Here is a 22,740-nt window from a genome sequence, read left to right on the forward strand (position 1 = left end):
AACTTCAACCAGGCCATATTTATAAAAGAATAAACATGAGTTGAATGTAATAGCAAGGGCGGGATGGTGGCGATCTCCATGTACGAGCTTTGGATCGCTTGAGATAACAGCAGCATTTGTATTCCCTATTGGAGAGGAGTTTAGTGTTCAATAAAACAATATAACAAAACCGTAATAAAAGGATTCTTTGCAGTTTCTAACATTAAGCATCGTTTTTATTGCTAATCATTGTTTCTCAAAGACACCCTGTATTGGAAAAGCATCCTCGGACAGACCAGCAGATGACCAACAACGTCCACTTATAGGACGTACTTTATATGTGCAAGTAGGTTTATATTTTATTCGGATTGTTAATCCACTCGACTGAGTTCGTAGTATGCATTATTCACAGCAAAATTCCCATAAGCTATACTGTTGCTGGCTATATTATATACTGTGTTGCTCCTGCTATGTATTCTATTGGCAGTCTGCTGAAATTTTATATATAACTAGTTGGATAAAAAGGACTGTAGTTGAAGTATGAGAAGGTATAAGGTTATATACCTAAATGTGCAAGTGGGATTTTATGAGACTCGAAAGTTTTTTTCGTTTGCAACTGTGGCAGGATTTTTTAGTATTTTTTATGTTTTTGATGTCCTAAAGTTCTTCTTTGTCACTATGTATCTCTATCTCTCTTGTCTACTCGAATCGAATAACGAATTGAAAATGCCCACTTTCGTCGTCACTTGTCGCTATACGAGTATGAGCACCTATTCCGCTTTACCCGATTTATCTTTTTTTTTCATTTTTAAAGTCTTTGCATTTCCACATAGTATCTAGAAAAAAAAACTCAATAAAACCTGCAAAACAGTGACGTTTTTTTGGCTATTTAATTATTCCTGGATAGGGAATTGGGTAACTATACAACGAAAATCCCTCCCAAAAAGTCACTTTTTGAAAGTCCATATAAAGACTTGGTAATGGAATGAATAATTACATGAACGGTTCAAGGAAGGTGTTGAAATAAGAACATTAAACCTGTTTCAAAAAACCAAAAAAACAGCTATGCATATTATTTAAATGAGAACAAAAACTGAAATATTTAAATTTTAAAAATAAACGCTTTTAACAAATTTTTTTATTTTGTAAACAATCCAACTTTTGTATTTTTTCTTTTAAAAAAATAGAATTTAGAAACTTCAAAACATTTCGTGTTTCCAGACATAAGACAAGACAGGTAGATGCTATGAACCAATAAAATACAATCGGAAGAGATCACCAAATCCGCTAGAGCAGATGGCTTGAATGCCGAGCTTTTTAAAACAGCTGGAGATATTTTGGTGAGGAGAATGCACCAACTTATCTCCAAAATATGGTCGGAAGAGAGCATGCCCGATGATTGAACCCTGATTAGTATCGATTGCCCGATACTAAAAAAAGAGACCCGCTTAAGTGCACCAACTATAAAAGAATCAATCTCCTTAACATCGCTTACAAAATCTTTTCTAGTGTAATATTTAAACATGTAAGACCCGTCAACAACCTGATAGGTCCTTTTCAGTGTGGTTTTAGACCAGGAAAGTCCACAGTCGATTTCAAGGAAGCATATGACAACATTCATACAGCCGTCTAGCTTTGGTATCCCTGCCAAACTAGTCCGGAGTTTCGCGCTGCTCCATAAAAGTTGTTAACAACTTAACAGAAACTTCGGTGTCAAAAAATTCTTTAGACAAGGTGATGCAATTTCTTGTGATTTCTTTAACATCGTCCTTGAAATAATAGGGCAGATCTCATACTTCTACACTTAAGGCACTATCTTTCAAAAGTCTTTGCAATAAATAGCATATTGAAATGAAATTGACATAATCAGAAGAACTCAGAGTAATGTCAATGAGTGAGTTAAGTGAGTTACATGCCGTAATCGAGAAAGGACCTACAACAAGGACGACGTCTAGCTTAAAACGTCACCATCTACAAAAGTTGTTAATGTTCCGCTAAGAACACGAAAAACAACATCAGCGCTGAGATCAAACGAAGTATTACTCTTGCTTTGGGCTAAGAAAGCAACTGAGTAGTCAAGACCTCTCTTAAGTAACCGAACTTTCAATATATAGGACCCTTATCATCCACGACCTGCTATACGGTGGTAAAGCAAGGACACCTTGTGTCGTTTCGAAAAATAAGTTCTTCGCGTGACCTATGGTCTGGTAGGTATAGAAGGTGAGTGGAGGAGAAGATGGACGACGGGCTGTACAGCGACGTTAATCAATTATTTTTAGTGGTCTTAAAATTATATAGGCCAACAAACATCATAATCTTTAATTGTTGTTCCCGCAGTTATTACTTGAAAACGATATGATTCTGGTTTATGTTTTCAAAATCCGCATAATACATCAGATGTTTCTGTTTCTTTTTTAGGAAGTGTCTGTTTCACTTTCGTAAACTGAAACACTGTGGAAAGTAAAGCTCATAACTTGTTTATATCCCAAGGCTTTACACTTTTCTTTTTCGTATACAAAGAAATAATTAAGAAGAATTTTTTAGTTTTAAAGTTTGCAATTGCTTGTACCCTTTTGTTAATATTTTTTGCGACAGCCTATGCTTAGTACAATTTTAGTTTTAGTTCACTATGAGTAAAGGAATCTGTAGCCACTCTTCATCCAGGACAAAAATAAACCTAAACCATGAACACAAAATTTAACTACTTCACTAGAAACAATAAAAACACGCCTTTGTCGAAAACTGTCTGTGCGGCAAATCTGTAGGTTAATTGTTTGATAGACACTTACTATCACTTGATTCGGTTTGACTACTCTTTGATGGGCTTACATATTTTGACACTATAAAAATAGTTCAAGCCCTGTTTTTGTTTTGGCAATTTTTACATCAGACAAAATATCGTTTGGATCTGAATGGATAGAAAACAGTATTGAAAAACAGTGATGTTGATTACGTTGGTAAAATGTGAGGAGAGCTAATGGATTACAGAAGGGTAAGGAGATGAAAATCCTTTGGGGTGTTCAGAGTATTTCATACCTCAATACATGTATACGTACATAGTAAAACAGTGTTATAGCATTTGATAGTCCATTCAATTGCCATAAAAGCTTTCACATTAAAAATTGATGGGAATGTAAGTGAATTGATTGATTTTTCTCTCACCTTTTATATTCTGCAAATGTGTATGAGTTTTGTTGTGTCCTTTCTGGATTGTTTTTTACCTCTGAACAGTGGCAATTGGAATAACAAGAGACTAGTTCAATAACAGAGTTTCCTGAAATTACCATTCTCGCTTTTTTAAATAAAAATAACAAATAAAAGAAGAAGTTACTCTGGGGTTGCAGTGGAAAATTTCAGATTAACTTAAGGACTGACTTTAACAAAAACTGAACCAACAAAAAGTGGATGTAATCATGGAATTGACTTTTTTGGGGAAATTTTTTTCCGGTGTGAATATTTTGCCCTTCATGTGCAATGAGCTTAATTTTATATCATGTGATGCAGTTTTTGCATATACTGTAGAAAAACACACACCGACAACGTAATTAGTTTTCGTGCTAGTATGTACATGGGTAAGGTACATTTATGTTACTTTGGACATTTTCAGTAAATTTACAAACTTTCTAATGTTATGGGTATAAACTGCACTGGCAACTAGCCCTGGAGTGTTTTTTAACAAAACTAGCAACCAAAAAATTCATGACAAAGAACTTATATTTTAACCATGAGACGAATTTTATATTTTTATTTCAATCTAATAAAAAAAATAAAAAACAAAAACAAGTCACGCCAAGTACCTAACACTTTGAAATTACTGTTTTTCAGGGGTTTTCATTGTTTATGAGGTTGTTGGAACTCTATACACTTGCATAATATCTAGACACGTACACATATGTTTTTTTCAAACTGGTGGTTTTTTTTGGTACATTTTTGTTTATTTCTGTTTCTCACTTACCAATAGGATTGCTGTCCAGACGGAGGTTTTTCGGTCCATAATTTTTATCTGCATGTTCGGAGAATCATGGTTTGTTCTGAAAGTATAGAAAATAATCGAATGAATAGACAATTTGGGGTTAGAAACATTTGTTAGCTACTTATACAGTAAAACAATAAATAAAAGAATATTTCAATTTTTGTTTGTATTAACTTAAAATATTAAATATTTTTTCAATTCTGAATTCATCCTTCAGCCTTTTAAAAATCAAGTTATGTTGCATCAATAAAAATCACAAACGCAAATTACCAATAAAGAGTATCTCAAAATGAACATATATTATGCATGTAAGTTTGGAATAATGAAATAGTACTTTTTTTTATAAGACCATAAAGGGGTTATGAATACCTCTTAACATGTTGTAAAAATATCGCTAGAGTAACGAAAGGCTTAGAACATTGCGGCAGTGCTTAAAGTTCTGTAATCGCCAATAATCTTAAAGCCCTTTTTTAAATTCAATCCAAGATATTTAAAATTATTTTTGAGTTATATTCAAGCTTATATACAAAGAAGGCTTCGTTAACTACAGCCAGATCAGAACAGGTGACAATTTTTTCCACCGTCGGTGAAATCCTAAGCACCTAGTATAAGTTTTGGCTATGTCGAATAAGTGATCATTCCATAATAGGTGATCTATGATACACAAACCGACCACTGAAACTTAATTAGTTTCCTCAATGCAAGAACCATTTATGGATAATGGCATCGGAACAACAGGTTACGATGTAACGACATGAGATAGCATTGAGTTTTTGAAGCATTAAGTTCTACACGTTTAAGAATTCCCCATTGGACAATGCTGTCGAGATCGGAATTTAATAAGCTTAACTTTCGCTGTTAAGACAAGCATGTGAATCTAGAAACCAATACGTGAATAGCTGACGAAACTGTAGTCAGCGAAACAGTTTAATGGATTAAAAGTGGCAGACCATAGCTTGTTTATGAATATAAGGAAGAGAGGATGACACAAAACAGAGCCCTAAGGGATACCAGCATTTAATTAATAGGTTTCAGACTTGAAACCAACCAACTAATACAACTTGTACTGAACGGTTTGGGTGGGTTGTTATTAATCAATACTAAGAGCATGAGTTTGTAGAGCCTGTAGAGTAGGAAAGATAGAAAACTTAAGCAATGGTTTTGCCAGCGCGTTTTTTTTTGTAGATGTCAATGTCTTTCGGTACGCTTGCCACTGCACGAGTTCGAAAGAAGATTCGTCTCATCAAATTGTTTACGATCTCAGGTACAGGAGGACTATTATCTTCTTAACGAAATGTATTGCAATTGGTTCGATTCGTCGAATTGAAAATGATGACTGGAACATCATTTACACCTCCTTCATTCTTACCGGTTAAACACTTAGCTCATCAGGTTATAGGTTTTTCGGATCACTCAACTCATATAGCTGGAACTGAATGTTGAACTTGGCCTTAATAATCCATATTTTATGTGAAATTATCCTCAAAACTCTACAATTTCAAGTTTAAGTTGTATACATTTTAATTTCAGTCTTATTAACCTTTAAAGTATCTTTTATTTAAGAAATAGGGGTTTCTTGCATGAAACCAGTTTTTTATTAGACTTGTGGTTTCCAATTTCGCCATTTTTATTTTGCAGTTGGTTTTCATTTATGGACAGTTTGAATCAACCTTAGAAAAGAATATTTGGCAAGTTATTGTTGACAAAGCCTTAATTGCCAAACATTTAAAGTATTAAAGCACAAAATCTTTGCTTAAAAAAATTGGATTAATTGCTACAAATTGGGTGAATGCACAAATCGTTAATTCGATTCTATGTTAAAATACACAAAAACCATTCTTTTCAAATGAGCATAAGTGACATAAGTTACTTTTTCAAAAAAATCGAGTTAATGGCAACACTAAACACAGTTGAACGGTATCTTTTTTTTTATTTAAAAAAAATTTGCACTCAATAAACTGAGAACTATTGAGATTTCTTCGAGAGAAGTATTGGTAATTAACGGTATAACAAATATCTTAAATATCTCTACTTCACACAAAAGTGACTTATGCCACTTTCAAAATAAACGGCTCAAATAATTGTCAAAGTCGATTTAACATAAGCAATCTATGTTTGATATATGAGTCGTCAGTTTTCTTTTGATTCATGAGTTCGTATTAAAGAATGAAGTATAAACTCTCTTATATGTTTTATAGATCTATCAATTGAGTGACATTTTAATCATAAGCCTAATTAGCTACAAAACAATCAATACATTTACACATATGTATGTAAGTATGTACATACATACATATTTATGTATGTAGTTAAGGCATGCATAAATGGAACATTGAGTTCAACAACTGAGAAAAGACTTTTTGTAAGATTTAAGTATCATGGACCAAAAAGACAATGCGACGCCCAATGGTAGTCTAAAAACTTCTTTTTCTTTTTTAAATTTTGAGGACATATTTATATTGTTTTGAGGAAAAATAATGAATAATTCTTAATTTTTGAATATTACACACAGATGATACCATTTTGACGTTATTTTTCAAAGCCTACTATGTACATATACATTAACAGGAATCTTGACATTTTTAATTTTCATTCATTTTTCATAACCTTGTTCTTATGTTTTATTTTAAACATAAACTTGAAGCGATAATAATATTTCGTCATATCTACTGTTTAGGTTAATACAAATAAAAACCAACTCTACCATAAATTCTTGAGTTATCCCCGTCCCATATGTGTCTAAGCTGAAAAAGGCTGAGGTAAACGTACAGAGAGGTTTATCGTTGTGCGTAAGGTTTTTTTTTTTTTGTTTAATATTTTGCCGCCCTCTCAACTAACAAAGGATGCGCAATAATTTTATCACATCTTTTTCACCTGGTTTTATTTTTGTGCTTATTTTGTGATTTTTTTCTTTAACATGCTGAGTGACAAATTAAAGTTATTTATAAACATTTTCATTTGTTTTCATTTGTAGACTCATGTCAAGTTGCAGAGAGTGTGTACAGAATTGGGGTGAGTATAAACATTGGTTCAAAGCTTTCAGCCTTCATACTCGCCTTTACCTTTATATATTTACAATTTACACCCTTCTGGTATGCAGCTTATGCCTTGTCAAATAAACATCCTTTTGCTGTGAAAAAGTGTAAAAGTTGAAGATTTGAATCTGTCATACGTCTATCTTTCTGAAATTTCCTTTTTTCTAAGCCGAAATATAAATGTAATAAAAAAATAAACACTTTCAAGATACAAAAATAAATAAGAACAAAAAGACGAATGAAGGCTAGAAGTTGAAGCACCTGGTACTAAGCACGCGTGTTACTTTCGTAAATTGTCTTTTTTTTCATCGTTATTTGTCATACTTAGAAAACTTCGACATGAAGTGTTAAACAACCCTACAGTGAGTTTCTAAATTGATGCAAGGTCAGTGATGTATTATACAAAATCTGAAATTAAATGTTTTTTATCACTTTTTGAGATTAACAAGTTTTAATTCAATATTCTGAATTTTTGTGTTAAAATAAAAAAAAAAAGTCTCCCTCATCTGAAACTTTGTAGTAAATAAAATCTTTACTGCTTTGGAGGCGGAGGGTTTCGAAGTGATTGTCAATGCGAATGACGGTGATATATGGTTTCTGACCGGACTGGACATGGTTTGGTGGCAATCCACAAATAACTTACTGGTTTAGTCCTTTTTCGAGGAAACTCCAAATTTAATATGTTAACCCTCCCATTCTACCACGTTTAGCTAGTGCTGCCATATTACTTAATGTTGTCAGACGAGGCTTACAACCTAGAATAACGCATTGGTTATACACATCAGACCGATTTTACTGTACGGTAGGGCACAAACTAAATAAAGTACAACCTTCAGCTTGCCTATGCATAGGCGGAGCTCTTCGCACGACCCAATCTTTGGCATTGGACACCCTACTCTACCTAACAACTCTCAATATACTTAGCAAATAAAAAGTTACTAGCTCTGCTATTCGCCTCAAAGCTTCATCCCAGTAGGTTTACAACAACATTGGCCTCTCCGTCATTTTTAAGTAGGTATCTAGAATTACTTTCAAAGCACACAGACTACACCACCCCAATTTGACAGAGACTTCCAGATTTGTGTACATTCTACATCTCTTTGGGAGAAAAGGACATTCCTGTAAGACTATTCAATCCACTTTTATATAGATGGATAAAAAACAAATGAAGAGGTTGGTGGAGGCGTGTACTCTGCACAGCTTAAATTAAGACTCTCAATTATTCGCCTTCCCAATCATTCAATGTGGAACTTTTGGCGATAAGATCGCATGGAAGCTCGATAATCGGTGTCATATCCTGGCACTGTCTAATTGGAAAACCCACAACTCAAATGGCTTTTATGATGTTGATGATGAGGAAGGGAAGGAAACAGTTCTTCACCTCCTCTGTACATGCACTGCTTTAGCTCAAAAACACAAGGATTACCTAGGAGCATTCTTCTATGACGATCTTAATCACATTAACATAATCAGTCTTTCACGTTTCGTAAGTGGCTCAAATTAGAATCATTGAGCTTAGAAGGAAAGCCTAGAGATTCATGTGATATCACAAAGGGCCAATAAACTGGCCTTAATATGACTTATTCCATCCCGGATATCCACTTCAACCTAACCTAACCTTATCTATTATAATCCTATCCTACCCTTTTTGTGCATGTATTCCTGAATTGTGTAGTATTTGATAATAGCGACATCTCTTATTCCATAAAATGTTATCATTCAAATGAATTTGAAACTCACTGTAATGTGATTTACCTCTACAGAGGTAATGGTCCTAAAGAGCACATTTGATTAAAATTAATTTCCACAATTAACTAAGGTAAATCATTTGCAAAAGTTTATTTGTGAACAATATAAATTATCATCGTGACAATTTTAAGGAAATATTTTTAGTTAATTCTTCCTCGTGGTAGTCACATAAGAATACTTTGCTGGCTTGTTATTAGAGACACTTCTGTTTTTTCTGGGCTTTCAGTGTGTGTCTCCTTAAAATTTGTGGATTCTGTGTTCATTTTTTTCTGGTTCTCTTTGGAATGACGGGCTAGAATTAATGGTTTCTTACTCGTCCTTGATAAAGACTGCTGAATGCTGATGACGATTTAAAATTTCACTGTTTTATTATACAGAAAGACATTTTATGGAATCGGCTTGTGGAGCATTTGCCTTGCTTTTAGAACATACTAGTCAGCTGACTTTTGATTTATTGACATTTATAAGCACGATTCGGGAACTTTGTATTTCACATCCTCGAATTACATTATAACTTGAGGGAACAACTTAATTTATTTCCACCATCGGTATCGTATCCTTATGTAATGATGAACGAAAGTGAAGTAAAAGGAGCAAACAAGACTTTAGCAAGGAAACGTCGAGTAATGACAAGGCTCAGGTACACAGTTGACTTAGTTTACCTTAACAACCAACTAAATCCATGATACCCTAAGAATATTTTCTAAGTGTAAAGAGTGAATCCTCGAGACACCATCAGTGTCGAAAATGACAAAAAACAAGAATTTAAAGTTGGGAAAGGCGTCTTGTCTTAGATGAAAAATATTGTCTTTTGATGTTCCTTGTTGCCATCCTAAACCTCAACCCCTTAAAATAATGTGAAAGAGGGTTATTGTTGGCGATATAGAGTGAAACTTTGCTTATTCTATTTTATAGTGAAACGCAATGCTCTGATGGATTGCTCTTAATTTCATTATGAAGTTTTTGTTTACATTGTATACCAATTTTTTGTAGACGATCAAGAGTGTACCTGCCCTTACTTCCAAATTAATGTCAATATGATAATTTTAACAATTAGGCTTTATGGTATTTAATCAAAGGGTAAAGTGAAAATGTATAGTAATTTTTTCTTCGTTTTGCGTAAACGGAAGGCAGAAGAAAAAAGATGATTAGATCAGGTTCATTAAAAGTTTAAAAATAAGTTGAAGGTTTTTGCTCTTTAACTTAAAAAATTTACAAAGTTTAATGAAGACATCTGCTACTTCTATTGATAATGTATTAAATTGAAGAATGTAACTAAGGCCGACTCCACAAAAACACCACGAATGGTTTCACTGTTTTTCAACATATTTTCCAAGACAGTCAATACATTGTCTGTTATACATAATTAAGGCTTCTTGTGTAAAATAAAGTTATTGTTATCATCCTTGGTTGTAAAGCATTCCAAATTGTTTCGGATTAAAGAAAAAGGCGAACATTTATTTAAAAGTACTTCGAGCACAAATAGCTTTTATTGGATGTATAGATTCATTCTAGACCTACAATGAAAAATGTCCATGACGGTATGGGAGATCTTGCCAAGTAAACAATTTTTGATTTAAGCCTAACAATTAAATTTATACGACTTTCAAAATCTTTCTCATACCTAAAATGAAGGCGACCTTTCGTTGTTCCAGGATTTAACAATTTTTAAGAATTTAGCTTCAACACCAAACGTTTGTTCAAGCACTCTTATTTTGCGAATTTAAATGCCAAGCATAAATTGTTATTCCTATAAACATCTTTCATATACAATTTTGGCCAGTATGAAATAATGTATATGAGTAGATATTCTTCTATGTATATTTAACTACTAGAAATGAATCTTTAACATAAAACATTTTCATTGGCAATGTTTGAAAAGAAGCTAAAATACTTTATAATTTCAAAGCCGATAATATAAAAGCAGTAGCTGCTTGGTTCCAAGATATACGAGTATCTGAATCTGTTTATGAATTTCCATAAATGTATTTTCGTGAAATTTTTTGAACGTTAAACTCTATCAAAGTAAAAATAACTTTCCTAAATGATGGACAATAATTATCATTTAATTTAATTGGTACTTTTACGCAAATGAGGGAATTGCCAACATTTTTTTATTGCAGAGAAAACATTTTCTTAAATTATATGAACTAAATTAAATTGAGAAAACAAACGACCTACGAACATTCACAGGACATACAATTAAAAATCTTATGCCCTCAAAAATTAAGAATTAAGAATATATTGACTCACTGTAGGGGTTCACACGCCATTGAGAAATAATGTCTAAATCAAAAAAACAAACAGAAGTAAGAATTCTCATGTAAAAATCTCATTCATAATTAAAACCAAAATATGACCAGAAACAAAGTATTTCTTCTAATTTACATATATTTTTCCTTAGACTTAAATATACCATTACAATGGCTAAAATTGGCATGTTTGCTACTCGGTGGCACTGAAACTGTTAATCCATTTAAAATAATGGCTACATCGGAAGTGGCAATGAAATTCTGTATACAACCATAACGTCACTCTTTTCGCTACTTCAGTCCGATGACTTTCCTAAAATCACTGTTTTACTAAGTTGGGTATAATTATTTCTATAATTTTATATTTTCCCCTAAACAAAATAATCATTACAACGAAGCTTTGGAAGAAGAAGTTTAGAAAACAGAAATAAAACGGAAATGTCTTAGGCAAGAAAATCCATTATAAGTGTCCTTGAATCTGTATGTATAAAGTTTCTGGTCTACTCTAATCTCATCGCTATTAGTGGCATTCTGGAAAATGAAATGAGTTTCTCGTAAAATGCCTTCAGACCTCATCATATCGAGTCATATTCCATTGATCCTGGATGCATGATGGAAAAAATATTTTCTGTTCAAATATAAGTTTTTGTAGCTCATAATTTTCATATGTCTTACCAGTACCAGGTTCTTCTTATACACGACACGACTATATGATAGAGTGAGAATTTTATATTGATCCAATGGCGCCATGTGTCATTATCATCTCGACGCCTAAGAGGAAGGAAATAAACACATAAAAGATGGTTGGGGAGGGGCGTTGGTTTGTTTGATATGAAACATTCACTAATTAATGATGACGCCTGGTCAGTAATTATATGACCGCGTGTTTCATAACAGCCAAAGTATTAGCATACATTTGTTTGGCAACAATTCGTAAGTCACACCTATGGCTAATTTAAGACGCACACACATATACTCGTACATAAAATTATATTAATACCGACAGAACATGGACATTGGACAGGACACCCGCTGCAAACAAATCAGGTATAATGTCAGGATTAATTCGTTATGATATGCTAGACATTAAATAAAACACAACAGAAAATAACCACCTAGAGGGTCACCTTCTCGCTTCAATACTATCAACATGTCCTTGATGTATGAAACCACTAGATTTATGGTAGGAGCCAGGAGCCTTAAGGCCTCGAATCACTTTGAGGTTTATTAGTAGTGAATTAAAAAAGGAATATATTTTTTATAAAGAAATTATCAATTTTTTAGTGTGAAACGACAGTATTTTATATAAATAGTAGAACAGTACTGTTCTCAAGATATTAGAGTAGAAAATCAATATTTTACCAATTTTAAGTATTTCAGTTTTTTGTACTTATTCATGTTTTGTAAAAAAAAGTCGTCAATTGAATTACGCTTTAATAAAAACAAAACACACTAGGATTTTCAAGAATCCTTTCTGCATTTTTATCTGTGTTATTATCTGTAACAAAATAACAGAATTTTTTTGAAATCAATATCTCTATTGGTTCTTAAAAATTGGATGGCGAAAAAAGCTTTAAGAAAGATCTTTGGTTTAGATTTCTAGGGATCCTTAAACGCAGTTTCTTGACGAATCTTTCGCACTCGTTCAGTTGCTATAGTACTTAAAGATATTAAAATTCAAAAATAGCCCGGATAGTATCACGGCTTTTGTTCTGATGAGGTTATCTTCAATACTAGCAATACCACTGCTTAAACTTTTCAATCGTACCTATTCTTTGGATCTCTTTTCGAGGGAATGGAAAACATCATTTTTTTCAGCCTGTCCCCTAAAAACAGGCATATCCTCCCACTCTTACTATCGTCCAATTTAAACTACGTCCCTTCATTTCAAGATGAAACGCTTATTCATTTTCAGCTTAGAAATATCTTTAACAACCTATTGGCTCCGTTTTTGTCTCCGAAGCTCTTCCTTATTTTTATAAATGATCTTTTGCCTGAAACTTCTAACCCACTCATTTGTTTCGCTGATGACAGTTCTTTCAGCTTTTCCTATTCGTTTGCAGATTCTCATCCTTGTTCTCCGGATGTGGGCTACCTATAGAAGTTAATGCTTTGAAAACTTAATTCTGTTAACTGTCTCAAAAGCGTCCCAATACCACTATCCATGGGTGTTACTTGCATCTAGGAGACTGCACAGCTTTCAGTTCGGGGTACCTCATAAACCACTTTTGTTGTAGAGTGGTGTGATCACATGTTCGACATAAATTTTAAAGTTTTTTTTGGACGATGCAAGAAGTTTTTTTCCCCCCTCTGATCTGGCTATAATTTACACAGCTTTTATTCATTCCAAACTCGAGTTTCTTTGGCTTGAATAAAAATGATAGGAGATTGTGTTTGGAATCTCGTTTGTATAAAAATATGTTGAACAAATACAGGTCAATCTGAAGTTTCCAACAACCTTTTCACTTGTTTTATGTTCATTATAATGATTTTTCAAAAATATTTTTGCAATACATTTCTACATTCTATGTCTTATGTTAAAACAATTTTTCCAAAAAATAAAATTATGCTAAAACGAACTCACAGCCGAAGACTGAACTTTCCCTTAAACGATTAAATCCGGTCCTCTTTACAAGACACCAAAAGGACTAATAAAATGATCAAACAGATTTATGTAATTGGACTTTGCTATCACGCACGCAAATCAACGTTTCGATTTAATAGTTTCAATTTATGAATTATGCGAACAGTAGCTAAGTTTTATCCCTCCCTCTTACACAAAAGGTATAGCAAGTCCAGTTGAGAGAGTTATGTTGACCTGATGGTATAGAATGGAGTGTGGCAGTCATTAAATCATAGCCAGGTGACATTTCCATGTAATTTGTCGGCTTGTCGCTGCCTCAGAATGACTGAATTTGGGTCGAATTATATATAAAAGATATATGTACATATATAAACATTCCGGATAGCTAAATGGAGGTTTAATTTTGTACACAAAAGCTCATTGTGCTTTTGAGGTTTTCCGACTTTATTGCCTGAGAGTTGGGACATCAAATAAGGAAAAAGGACACAAAAAAGATTGAAGACGAAGAGAAAAACAAGGCATAAAATTCCTTTTATTCAAAGCTGAGGATATATTTAAAAGCAAAATACCAACCAAGTCAACCCCACTCAGGATATCCCATAGAGACTTTTGTCTTTGTACATACATATGTATATATTTTTGGGATTGGGACAAGGGGTTTTTATGGTAGTACTCGTACGTACAACTGTGCGGAACACAGGTTTTATATTTTCAGACTTTTAGACTCCGTATTCTACAACACAAATTCAAAGAGGTCTAGACCAGATACGAATCACACCTATTAAGTGATGGAAATCCTATATGGAGAGGGAGCTTTTGTTTGTTTGTTATTGTTGCTTTGAACAAATATACACAAGTGTTCTACAAGGTCTACTTCTTGTACACAGTTGAAACATACGGATATTTGAGTAAATACTTTCAACAAGAGAAAGCTATTTGAATTCAAATAATAATTGTGGTCCAACTGAGTGTCGTCATAGTCGTCATCATCATCATCATCATCATCATCATCATCGTAGTCGTATTATACATAGTTATCGTCAACATCTTGTCTGGCTTTAAAATTTAGGGCAAGTGATAAGGCAGCAGATGGAATTCGTTCTACGTTTGTATGGGAATACAAATTTTCAAGCTTTAAAAGTCATAAACCAAACTTGAAGGGTTGTGTAATAAAAAAATTATCGCCATTCAACATTGGAATATAAAGGTTAAAGCACAATAGGCAAAAATAATCCAATAATTGTTTATGAGAAACTGAGGTTTTATGACTTTCGAGAGATATATGCCAGCAATAGAATCAAGTTCTTATCAAGTAAAGTTTGTGTTCCTTAAAGTTATGAGTAGGACTTTAAGGGTCTAAACGGTAAATTTTTTGTTTGAAAATTTAACCAATATTAAATTTGAATTGAAGAATTTTAAATTATGTATGAAAAAGTTTAAACTTCAGTTTCTTTTCGATGATACTAGAAACGAAGTTTGTGTCGTTTTGTGTACATTGTATTTACACAAACAAACAAACGGAGAAAAAATATAAGCAAACATTAAATTACAAAAATATTGATGAAGCATTTGAATGCGGCTTTAATATGTTTTTAAGAATATTCTTACTCATGCTGAAATCAAATAAGTTTGACTTCATATTTAAAAGTTCAGACATGCGAGTTAATGGCTCATGCACGCCATAATTAGTGCGTTGTTGCGAAACATGCATTAATTGGAAACTACGGGTATTGCGGTTACCTCAATGGTAGTTCTTACTTATACAATTTAATTAATCAGGTGCATTAATTACACCAGTTAAAAGTTAATGAATAAAAGACAATATCACATCCTTTTTCATAGAGGCTGCATTTAAAGAATCTATTCGATGTTCATAAGGAGGGAGGTTATAATGATCAGACCGTAACCCTCTTAATTGGAATACGTATTAAGTTGCATTTAACAGATTTTATCCTGTTCTTGTAGATCTCGTAAAGAGGAGTCCATACCTGGAATGCGTACTCAGATAGGGATAGACCAAAGTATTATATCGAGCTAGAATAACATAAGGATCCTGAAATTCTGTAGACCAACTTTTAACAAATCCTATCGATCGATTTAATAGGCTCCATTAAATCCCTTTAAAACATTGCCAGATATTTAATTTGGTTGAGGTTAAGCCAATTCTTTTGCATCAAATAAAAAAAACTGTTAATATCATCTTGGAGTTATAGTCAATTGTTTAGAGTTTCTATGCTTTGAAGATGTTCATATCATCCGCATAGATTAAAATGTTACTCATTGATAGCTAAGATAAAGAGAAGAATCCTAAATGACTACCCTGGGGTACTCCCAAATTGGCAATGAAAGGTTTGGTAACTTGATACTACCTGTTTTGAAGATAAGAAGAAGCTCATGTAATTAACTGAGGAGGAAGCAATCCAATTGCCTTTAGCTCAAATGTGATGATATCATGATCAAATTTTTCAAAAGTTCTAGAATAATTAAATCTTGAGCAAGTTCTAGGGTCTTTTGAGTAATTATGCAAAATGCAAAATAACAATGTTGTTAAACTATCACAAACAACCTGTTCAAAAAGTTTGGGAGTACAGGGCAGTTTATAGATTTATCTGTAATTACTTATGCAAGACTTTGTAACAATTTTGAAAGACTAATGTTAAGAATGCCGTCTTCCATATTGTTGGGAATTCACCCCAGCATAGTGATGCGAAATATGCAAAAGAAAGGGAGGTGCCACTACTGACTTACGACAGTTGGAGGAATTCCAACTGAATAAATATCTTTAAGTTATACAAGGTTTTGTCAAACTTCATTTGAAACATTATTAAAGATAGTCTGGGGACAGACTCGCAAGTATAAAAATAAATTCTCAACTATTTTAACGGGAGTATCAATGATCAACCCTTTTTGACTTTTAACTTAATCTTAACAAACAAGTTGTGAGAACTCAAACGTTAATGTGTGTGAAACGAACACTTTTTCTAAAGTTACCTTTAAGCAAGTCAAGATAAAGAGAAAATTTGACAAAATCTCATATAAAGTTTAAAAAGCCAAATTCCTGGTTCGAATTCTGATCTTGGCTCGAAAAAAACATAATTAAGACCTGAAAAAATACGTGCTCATTGCTCAATGTATAAAGTTTTTAAATGAAAAATCAAATATTGGAACGATAAGGTCACATAATAAAACTTAAGAGATGCTTTCAGTGTCCAATGTTCCATTGGAACAATATTGATAACTAGAAGTGCTATTCTCAAAAATTTTACCTCGATCTCAATAATATCTTTTCCACTAAGCACAACATTAAATTGAGAAAACATTTAAAGTGGTAGTTGATTCCAAAGTACATAATTGACAGTTTCTAGTTGAATCTGTCAAAAAAATGGTTTAAGCTACATATTAAATACAAATATACCAAAACATACAAATAAATTAATTACGTATCTCAGATATAATAACAAAATCAAAACCAAAACATCTACAAAATGAATTAATAAAAACTGGATTTCAAAGAAAAATGTGCTTTATTTGCATTTTTTAGATTTGGGAATACTATTTTATTGTTAAATATGCAGAATAGAGCTGATGATGCTTTTAACAATTCGAAGGAGGAAGGAAAAAAAATTAAAGGACTATTAATGTTCAAGTTAAAATGCAAATAGGTATACAGACACAAAAATCATTTCCCAATTGAAAAGGATTCAAAACCGGAAGATTTTAATGATTTATTTAAGATTGATGGATGAAGAATGAAGCAAATGGACATAAGATGAAATTGAAGTGAAACAGGAGAAAAAGAAGGAAATGTACCTTTTCATCTGCAATATTAATTCAAGTTTTTTTTTGCCTTTTTCACTCTCTCTACCTCTTCGATACTAGGTTTTCAATCAATTTGATCTCGATAATGGCAAATAAAACTCAGCTGTTATCGTCGATTGTAGCATCTTATTAATAATCGTAGTCTAGTAAATTTTCTCAATGACTTGTATAGACGACTGACTAGGTTTTAGTATATCTGTTCTTTTTTCGGATTTTGGGTTCTAAGTTATTTAAAATGATGTCCTCCTTTGCTATCACAAAACTTATCACCTGCAATTCTAAAACTTCTTTTATTCTTTTCGACACGAGATATTATCAAGATTAACGATGGTTTGTCTGGAACTATTTTTAGCTCAACATGTCACAGAGCATCTCCAGATAGATGGGAGGCAGTTTAAAAATTATTTTTCTAAATTAAGGTGACAAATGAGTCCATGTTTGTTGATAGCTGCATATTTCTTGAATATTTGTCCTATCGTTTAGAAACAATAATTTAACATTCCGTGTTCTTTTAAATTCCTCAAAACTAGAGTTAGGGGATAAATTTGAGAAATTCTAAGATAATTTTTAAATTCATATAAAATTAAACAAAAAGTTGGGGGATACAATTAGTCATTATTTATGATTTTCGACTTTCTTTTATTTTTGGAAACTGAAAAATCAATACATCCGGAGATTTCTTAGAAAGAGATATTTTCAACGTTTTATGTTTAAAAATGGAAATCAATCATCGTTATTGCGTTGATTACAAGAAGATATATTAATGGTTAATATCTACAAAATTGTGTTCAAAGGGCCCCTATCTGTTTTTCTATGCATGTCGCTCATGCGATTCGTTTATGCTACTTCCTTGTTATAAAAATGACATTTTTGAGACAAATTATGACAGTGACTGGTAGGCTTTAGCTTTATGTATATGTAAGCAAGCCGAAAACAACGAATGTCACTTCGTCCTATGATTTCTATGATATATGAGTTCAATGTAAACTCTCACTCCATGAGTGACAAGGACAAGCTGACAAATTGTTTTTTCATGATAAAGTTTCGTGCGACATCCACATTGGATTGGAATAAAGCGGGAACAAAAATAGCGAGACTTACAACAAAAAACAGTCTTTTGTGGGTCTTTTTTTGAGCGTATAGGTATAAAGTAATTGCTTTCATGTCATTTCATCAAAATATAAACGAGGAACCAGAAGCATTTGAAAAAGGAAAGCAGATAAAAAAGAAAATGGGGAGAGTAGCACAGTTGCTGTGGAAAAGGGTAAATGGAGTTTTCATTGTCATCGAAAAGGATATAGAATAAAATCAAGCTTGACAGACAAGTTTAAATACCCAGAAGTAATTGGGTTTCAGGTGCTGTCAGATTGAAGATTATTGAAATGCATTTAAGTTCACATTCAAAAAGTCTTTTGATATTCAATAAAAAATGATAGTTTGAAACTAAAAAGAGGTTTTTAAATGTTCTTACTTGCGGTTGGAAGAGTAAGAGCTTAGGGTAAAAAAATATTAATACAAAAAATGAGCACTTCGATTATAGTTTGAAAAAGTTAGTTTTGCCAACAGTCTAAAAAAGAAAGCCGTAGCTTGGTGTAAGTTCTATAAACTAAAATAAATTTAATTTTATAGAGACCAATTCTATTTGCAATAAATATCGAGAATAAGTAAAGTAACGTTTGTTTGCAGTATTCCGAACGTATTATTTGGGAATCGGTTTTCGTGACAAGAACTTATTTTGGTAGATGTGGCAAAAAAACTTTAAGGTGGCACAACAGGTATTTAACACAGAACTCTTGTATAACATTTCTATGTAAAAGCCATCATGCCACAGATGGTAAAGCTTCTTTAAATTGGATTATTATATTTTATCATTGGTCATATCAGCCTTTCAAGGTTGCAACTTACTTAGTGGAATTTAGTATTTCTGTGTGTTATCCCTTTTTCTGATTTGCTTAGGCTATAAATTATAGCATCTTTTATGTTTGATTTACATAATAAAAAAAAAATTTAAGGCTTGCAAGATTATCGTACATATATATTTTGAATTCCATCAGAATCTTAGCCATCGAGTGTTTTAACAACTTGGAAACAATAATTGAATTGCACCTATTTATGTATATTTAGGTGTCAATGTTTACACTTTATTTTCACGACTTAAAGTATACAGACAATTAAATTCTTAATTCACAAAACACGGCGAGCTGGACAATTGGGCCAACAAACTGCTAAGGGGCATAAATAAGCTACAGCTATGTATGTATAAACATATATGCATTTGAATATATGCAGTATCACCTTTACCTAGGCAATGACATGCTTAAGCTAATTTATCCGATTAATAGGTAATTTTCAAAAAGGTCAAACGCTAGATTAATTCCAATATTGATTCCCAACTATCTCATCTATCCATACATATAGTCGTTTAATCTTTGTCTTTTAAGTAGATATATAATAGTTTCTTGGACAACAATTAAACTGTCCATCGTTTAACAGTTATAAAATATCCTTAATTTTATTATTGGTTTTTTTTCCAATTCATCCACACAATTCAATTAATTAAATTCACATACAAAAACAATAAGCCAATAGATATATCCACGGTCTTTAATATAAAGGTGCCTTTTTCCAAGGAATTATGAGCAAAGAAATGTAGCCTGAGTCAAACTATGAACTTGGATAGAAAACCAATCGATATAATAGAAATCAAGTAACTTTATTGTACGGAGTAGTAAACAATTAAACTTAACATAGAGAAAACTGAGAATCTACAGTTTTATATCTTTTTCTTCTATATTTCTAGCAAATTAATTGCACTGGCGAAGTATTATTGTACTATTAGGGTGACCAAATTCTTTTATTTAACAAAGATGGAATTCAGCTAGCAGAAATTCAATTAGTCTCCTTATTCTTTATAATGGAAGATTTGAACTGTTAATGAAATTTGTATGTTAATCCTTTTTGTAAATTTAAGTTTCATCGCCTTGGCTATTAGTAAAAAATGACGACATTTTTTAGTGTCTGATGTTTGAGATATTTTACTTGTTATATGGGTTAGTTAATTTTTGTGTGTTCGTATTCATAACATTGTAAGCTTTTTTAAAATCGGAGATTAAAATTCCTCACGATATAGAAATAAGGTTGTGTGATGTAAAATAAAATACATGTTTCAAATGACAAGCAGAAATGGTCACCATATTTATGTTATATTATCAGCTTTACGAATATATAGACAGTTGATGTGTAGGTAAACATTTATGGATGGTGGCGTTTGTTGGCCAAACTCCCTGAAGATACTATTATCATTAATGCAACCGCACACAAGTCAGTGAGACTTCTCAGATATATAGCTGCAGGGCAAATCTTAAGAAAAATGTTATTCTATCGTGTGTGATGTGTTCATTCATATGATGAATTGGCTTTTGATTTCTATATTTCAATATTCAATTTATAAATAAATACACAGCTAAATAAAAGCCTTAAGACACCATACATAAATAAATGAATAGAATATTTGATGAATGAGGATTTGCCATTAAATCAATTAACGAGATAGGCTCTTTCTTCCTATCTTATACACATCAAGTATACCACCTACAAAGCTTTAGAGTCCCCATATTTACTATTAATACAAATAAGTAAAAGAAAAACCTTACTTTCTGTATACAATGAAAAGATGAGGTAAACAAATTTTAGTTTTTAATTATTTAGTATTTTAGTGTCCGTCTGTTCATTTTTCGAATACTTTTAACAAAATATTAATAACAATTTTTGTCTGTTAGATACAAGATTTTGAGTCAAAATCTTGCTTTATCCTCTTTTTATCGGAAAACAGTTCCAATCAATTTTTTGTTGTTTTTTGTAGGTTTTCGTCTTTTCTAAAAAATCTTTAATTTAGTTTTTCTAAAAATGCACATATACCGAGATTTTTACCAATTTTAGTAAGATTTAAAACTAAATTTGAAACAAATTTGGAACAAAATTGATAAGATTTTTCAAGACAACAACCATTAACTAACAAAATGAAGTCATTTTGAAGTCAATAGCTTCACGTGAGAATCGAACATTAATTAATTTTTATGGAAAAAACAACTTCGGGAGTAGAATGAGATCTCCCGATGATGGACATATAGTCCGAAACGCGTCACGTATATATTTTATTAAACTATAATTAAAACTTTTATATTAAACTAAAATTAAAACTAATATTGTGAAAATAAAAGTGAACAAAGGAAATAAATAAAATACAAAATTAAATAATTTTCTGTTCGTTTTATTTTTATTTAAAAATTATTAAACACCACAATATGGAGAAAAATCCACAATTTTATAAACGTTATTCTTCATTACATAAATATTTCATTTTTTTTCAAATTACTTTAGTAAAAAAAACAACCACGCAATGTTTTTGAAAGTCATTTCCGTATCTTTCTTTGTTATCATCTGTATATCGAAATTTACTTGTAGTAGATATCTCTAAAGGTGCTTGAGATAAGGACGAAGAAAAAGGTTTAGTACACGTTCTCAAACTGACATCTCTCTAAAAGTCTTGTATTAAGAAACCTCAAGAAACTTCGAAATTTTTAATTCCACAAATCGAACCGATTACAACAACTTCTTATGAGAAGAAAAATATTATATTTTTGAAAATTGTGATATGGCAGCTAAGCACCAATTTTTTTTGTCAAACCTTAACGAATAATTAAAAAAGTACTTTTTCATGACAGAAATAACTCTTGAAATAAAGATAGTGTCGATTACCCGCAAGCGGAACAAAAAACTGTAAGGTAGCACAAGCAGGGCCTAACCTATACCACTGGTATGACAGCCATCCTGGATACTACCTATGAATACGCCAAAATAATTGTTATTATTTTATCGTTATAATAATACGAAAATTGCAACAATAATTTGAATTTCCAATAAAGTTATAGTGCAATGTAATGCAATATTTTCTTCCTGAAATCGATATTCTTCAATCTTTCCAATTAAAAAAACAATAAAGCAATCATACAAAAGCACCAACAACTTAGAAGTAACTACAGTACACGCTCGACCTAATCTACAATCGCCATTAAGAAATCCATTGAGCAGACATGTTAATTAATTGGTCTACTCAACACGTTTGCATGCACTGCACCCGAACAGCAAATAGTTGTAAAATAATATTCTCTTCATCTCGACCGCAGCCCCATGCCACCCTTTTGTCACACATCTGCAAACGCTCCAAAACACATGCAGTAATTTTGCCACATGACAATACTTAAAAATTACGCCTCAATTTGTCAATGGTTTTGCTTACCCAAGCCTCGTACTAAACAGGGCACACTTTAGACATCTCCTTATATGCGG

At 32.2% G+C, this 22,740-nt stretch overlaps 1 protein-coding gene across 5 annotated transcripts in view; it reads right to left on the reverse strand.

The window, feature by feature from the left end:
• Positions 1 to 22,740, reverse strand: part of LOC129943381 (protein madd-4-like) — a 158,841-nt gene that overhangs the window by 67,784 nt on the left and 68,317 nt on the right. For all 5 annotated transcript variants that reach the window (XM_056052783.1, XM_056052785.1, XM_056052782.1 and 2 more), the window contains exon 2: positions 3,935 to 4,010. In XM_056052783.1, coding sequence (XP_055908758.1) covers positions 3,935 to 3,988 — 54 coding nt within the window. In that variant the 5' untranslated portion in view covers positions 3,989 to 4,010. The remainder of the gene's footprint in view (positions 1 to 3,934; positions 4,011 to 22,740) is intronic.

This window comes from Eupeodes corollae, chromosome 1 (genome assembly GCF_945859685.1).
Source record: "Eupeodes corollae chromosome 1, idEupCoro1.1, whole genome shotgun sequence".
NCBI lineage: Eukaryota > Metazoa > Arthropoda > Insecta > Diptera > Syrphidae > Eupeodes > Eupeodes corollae.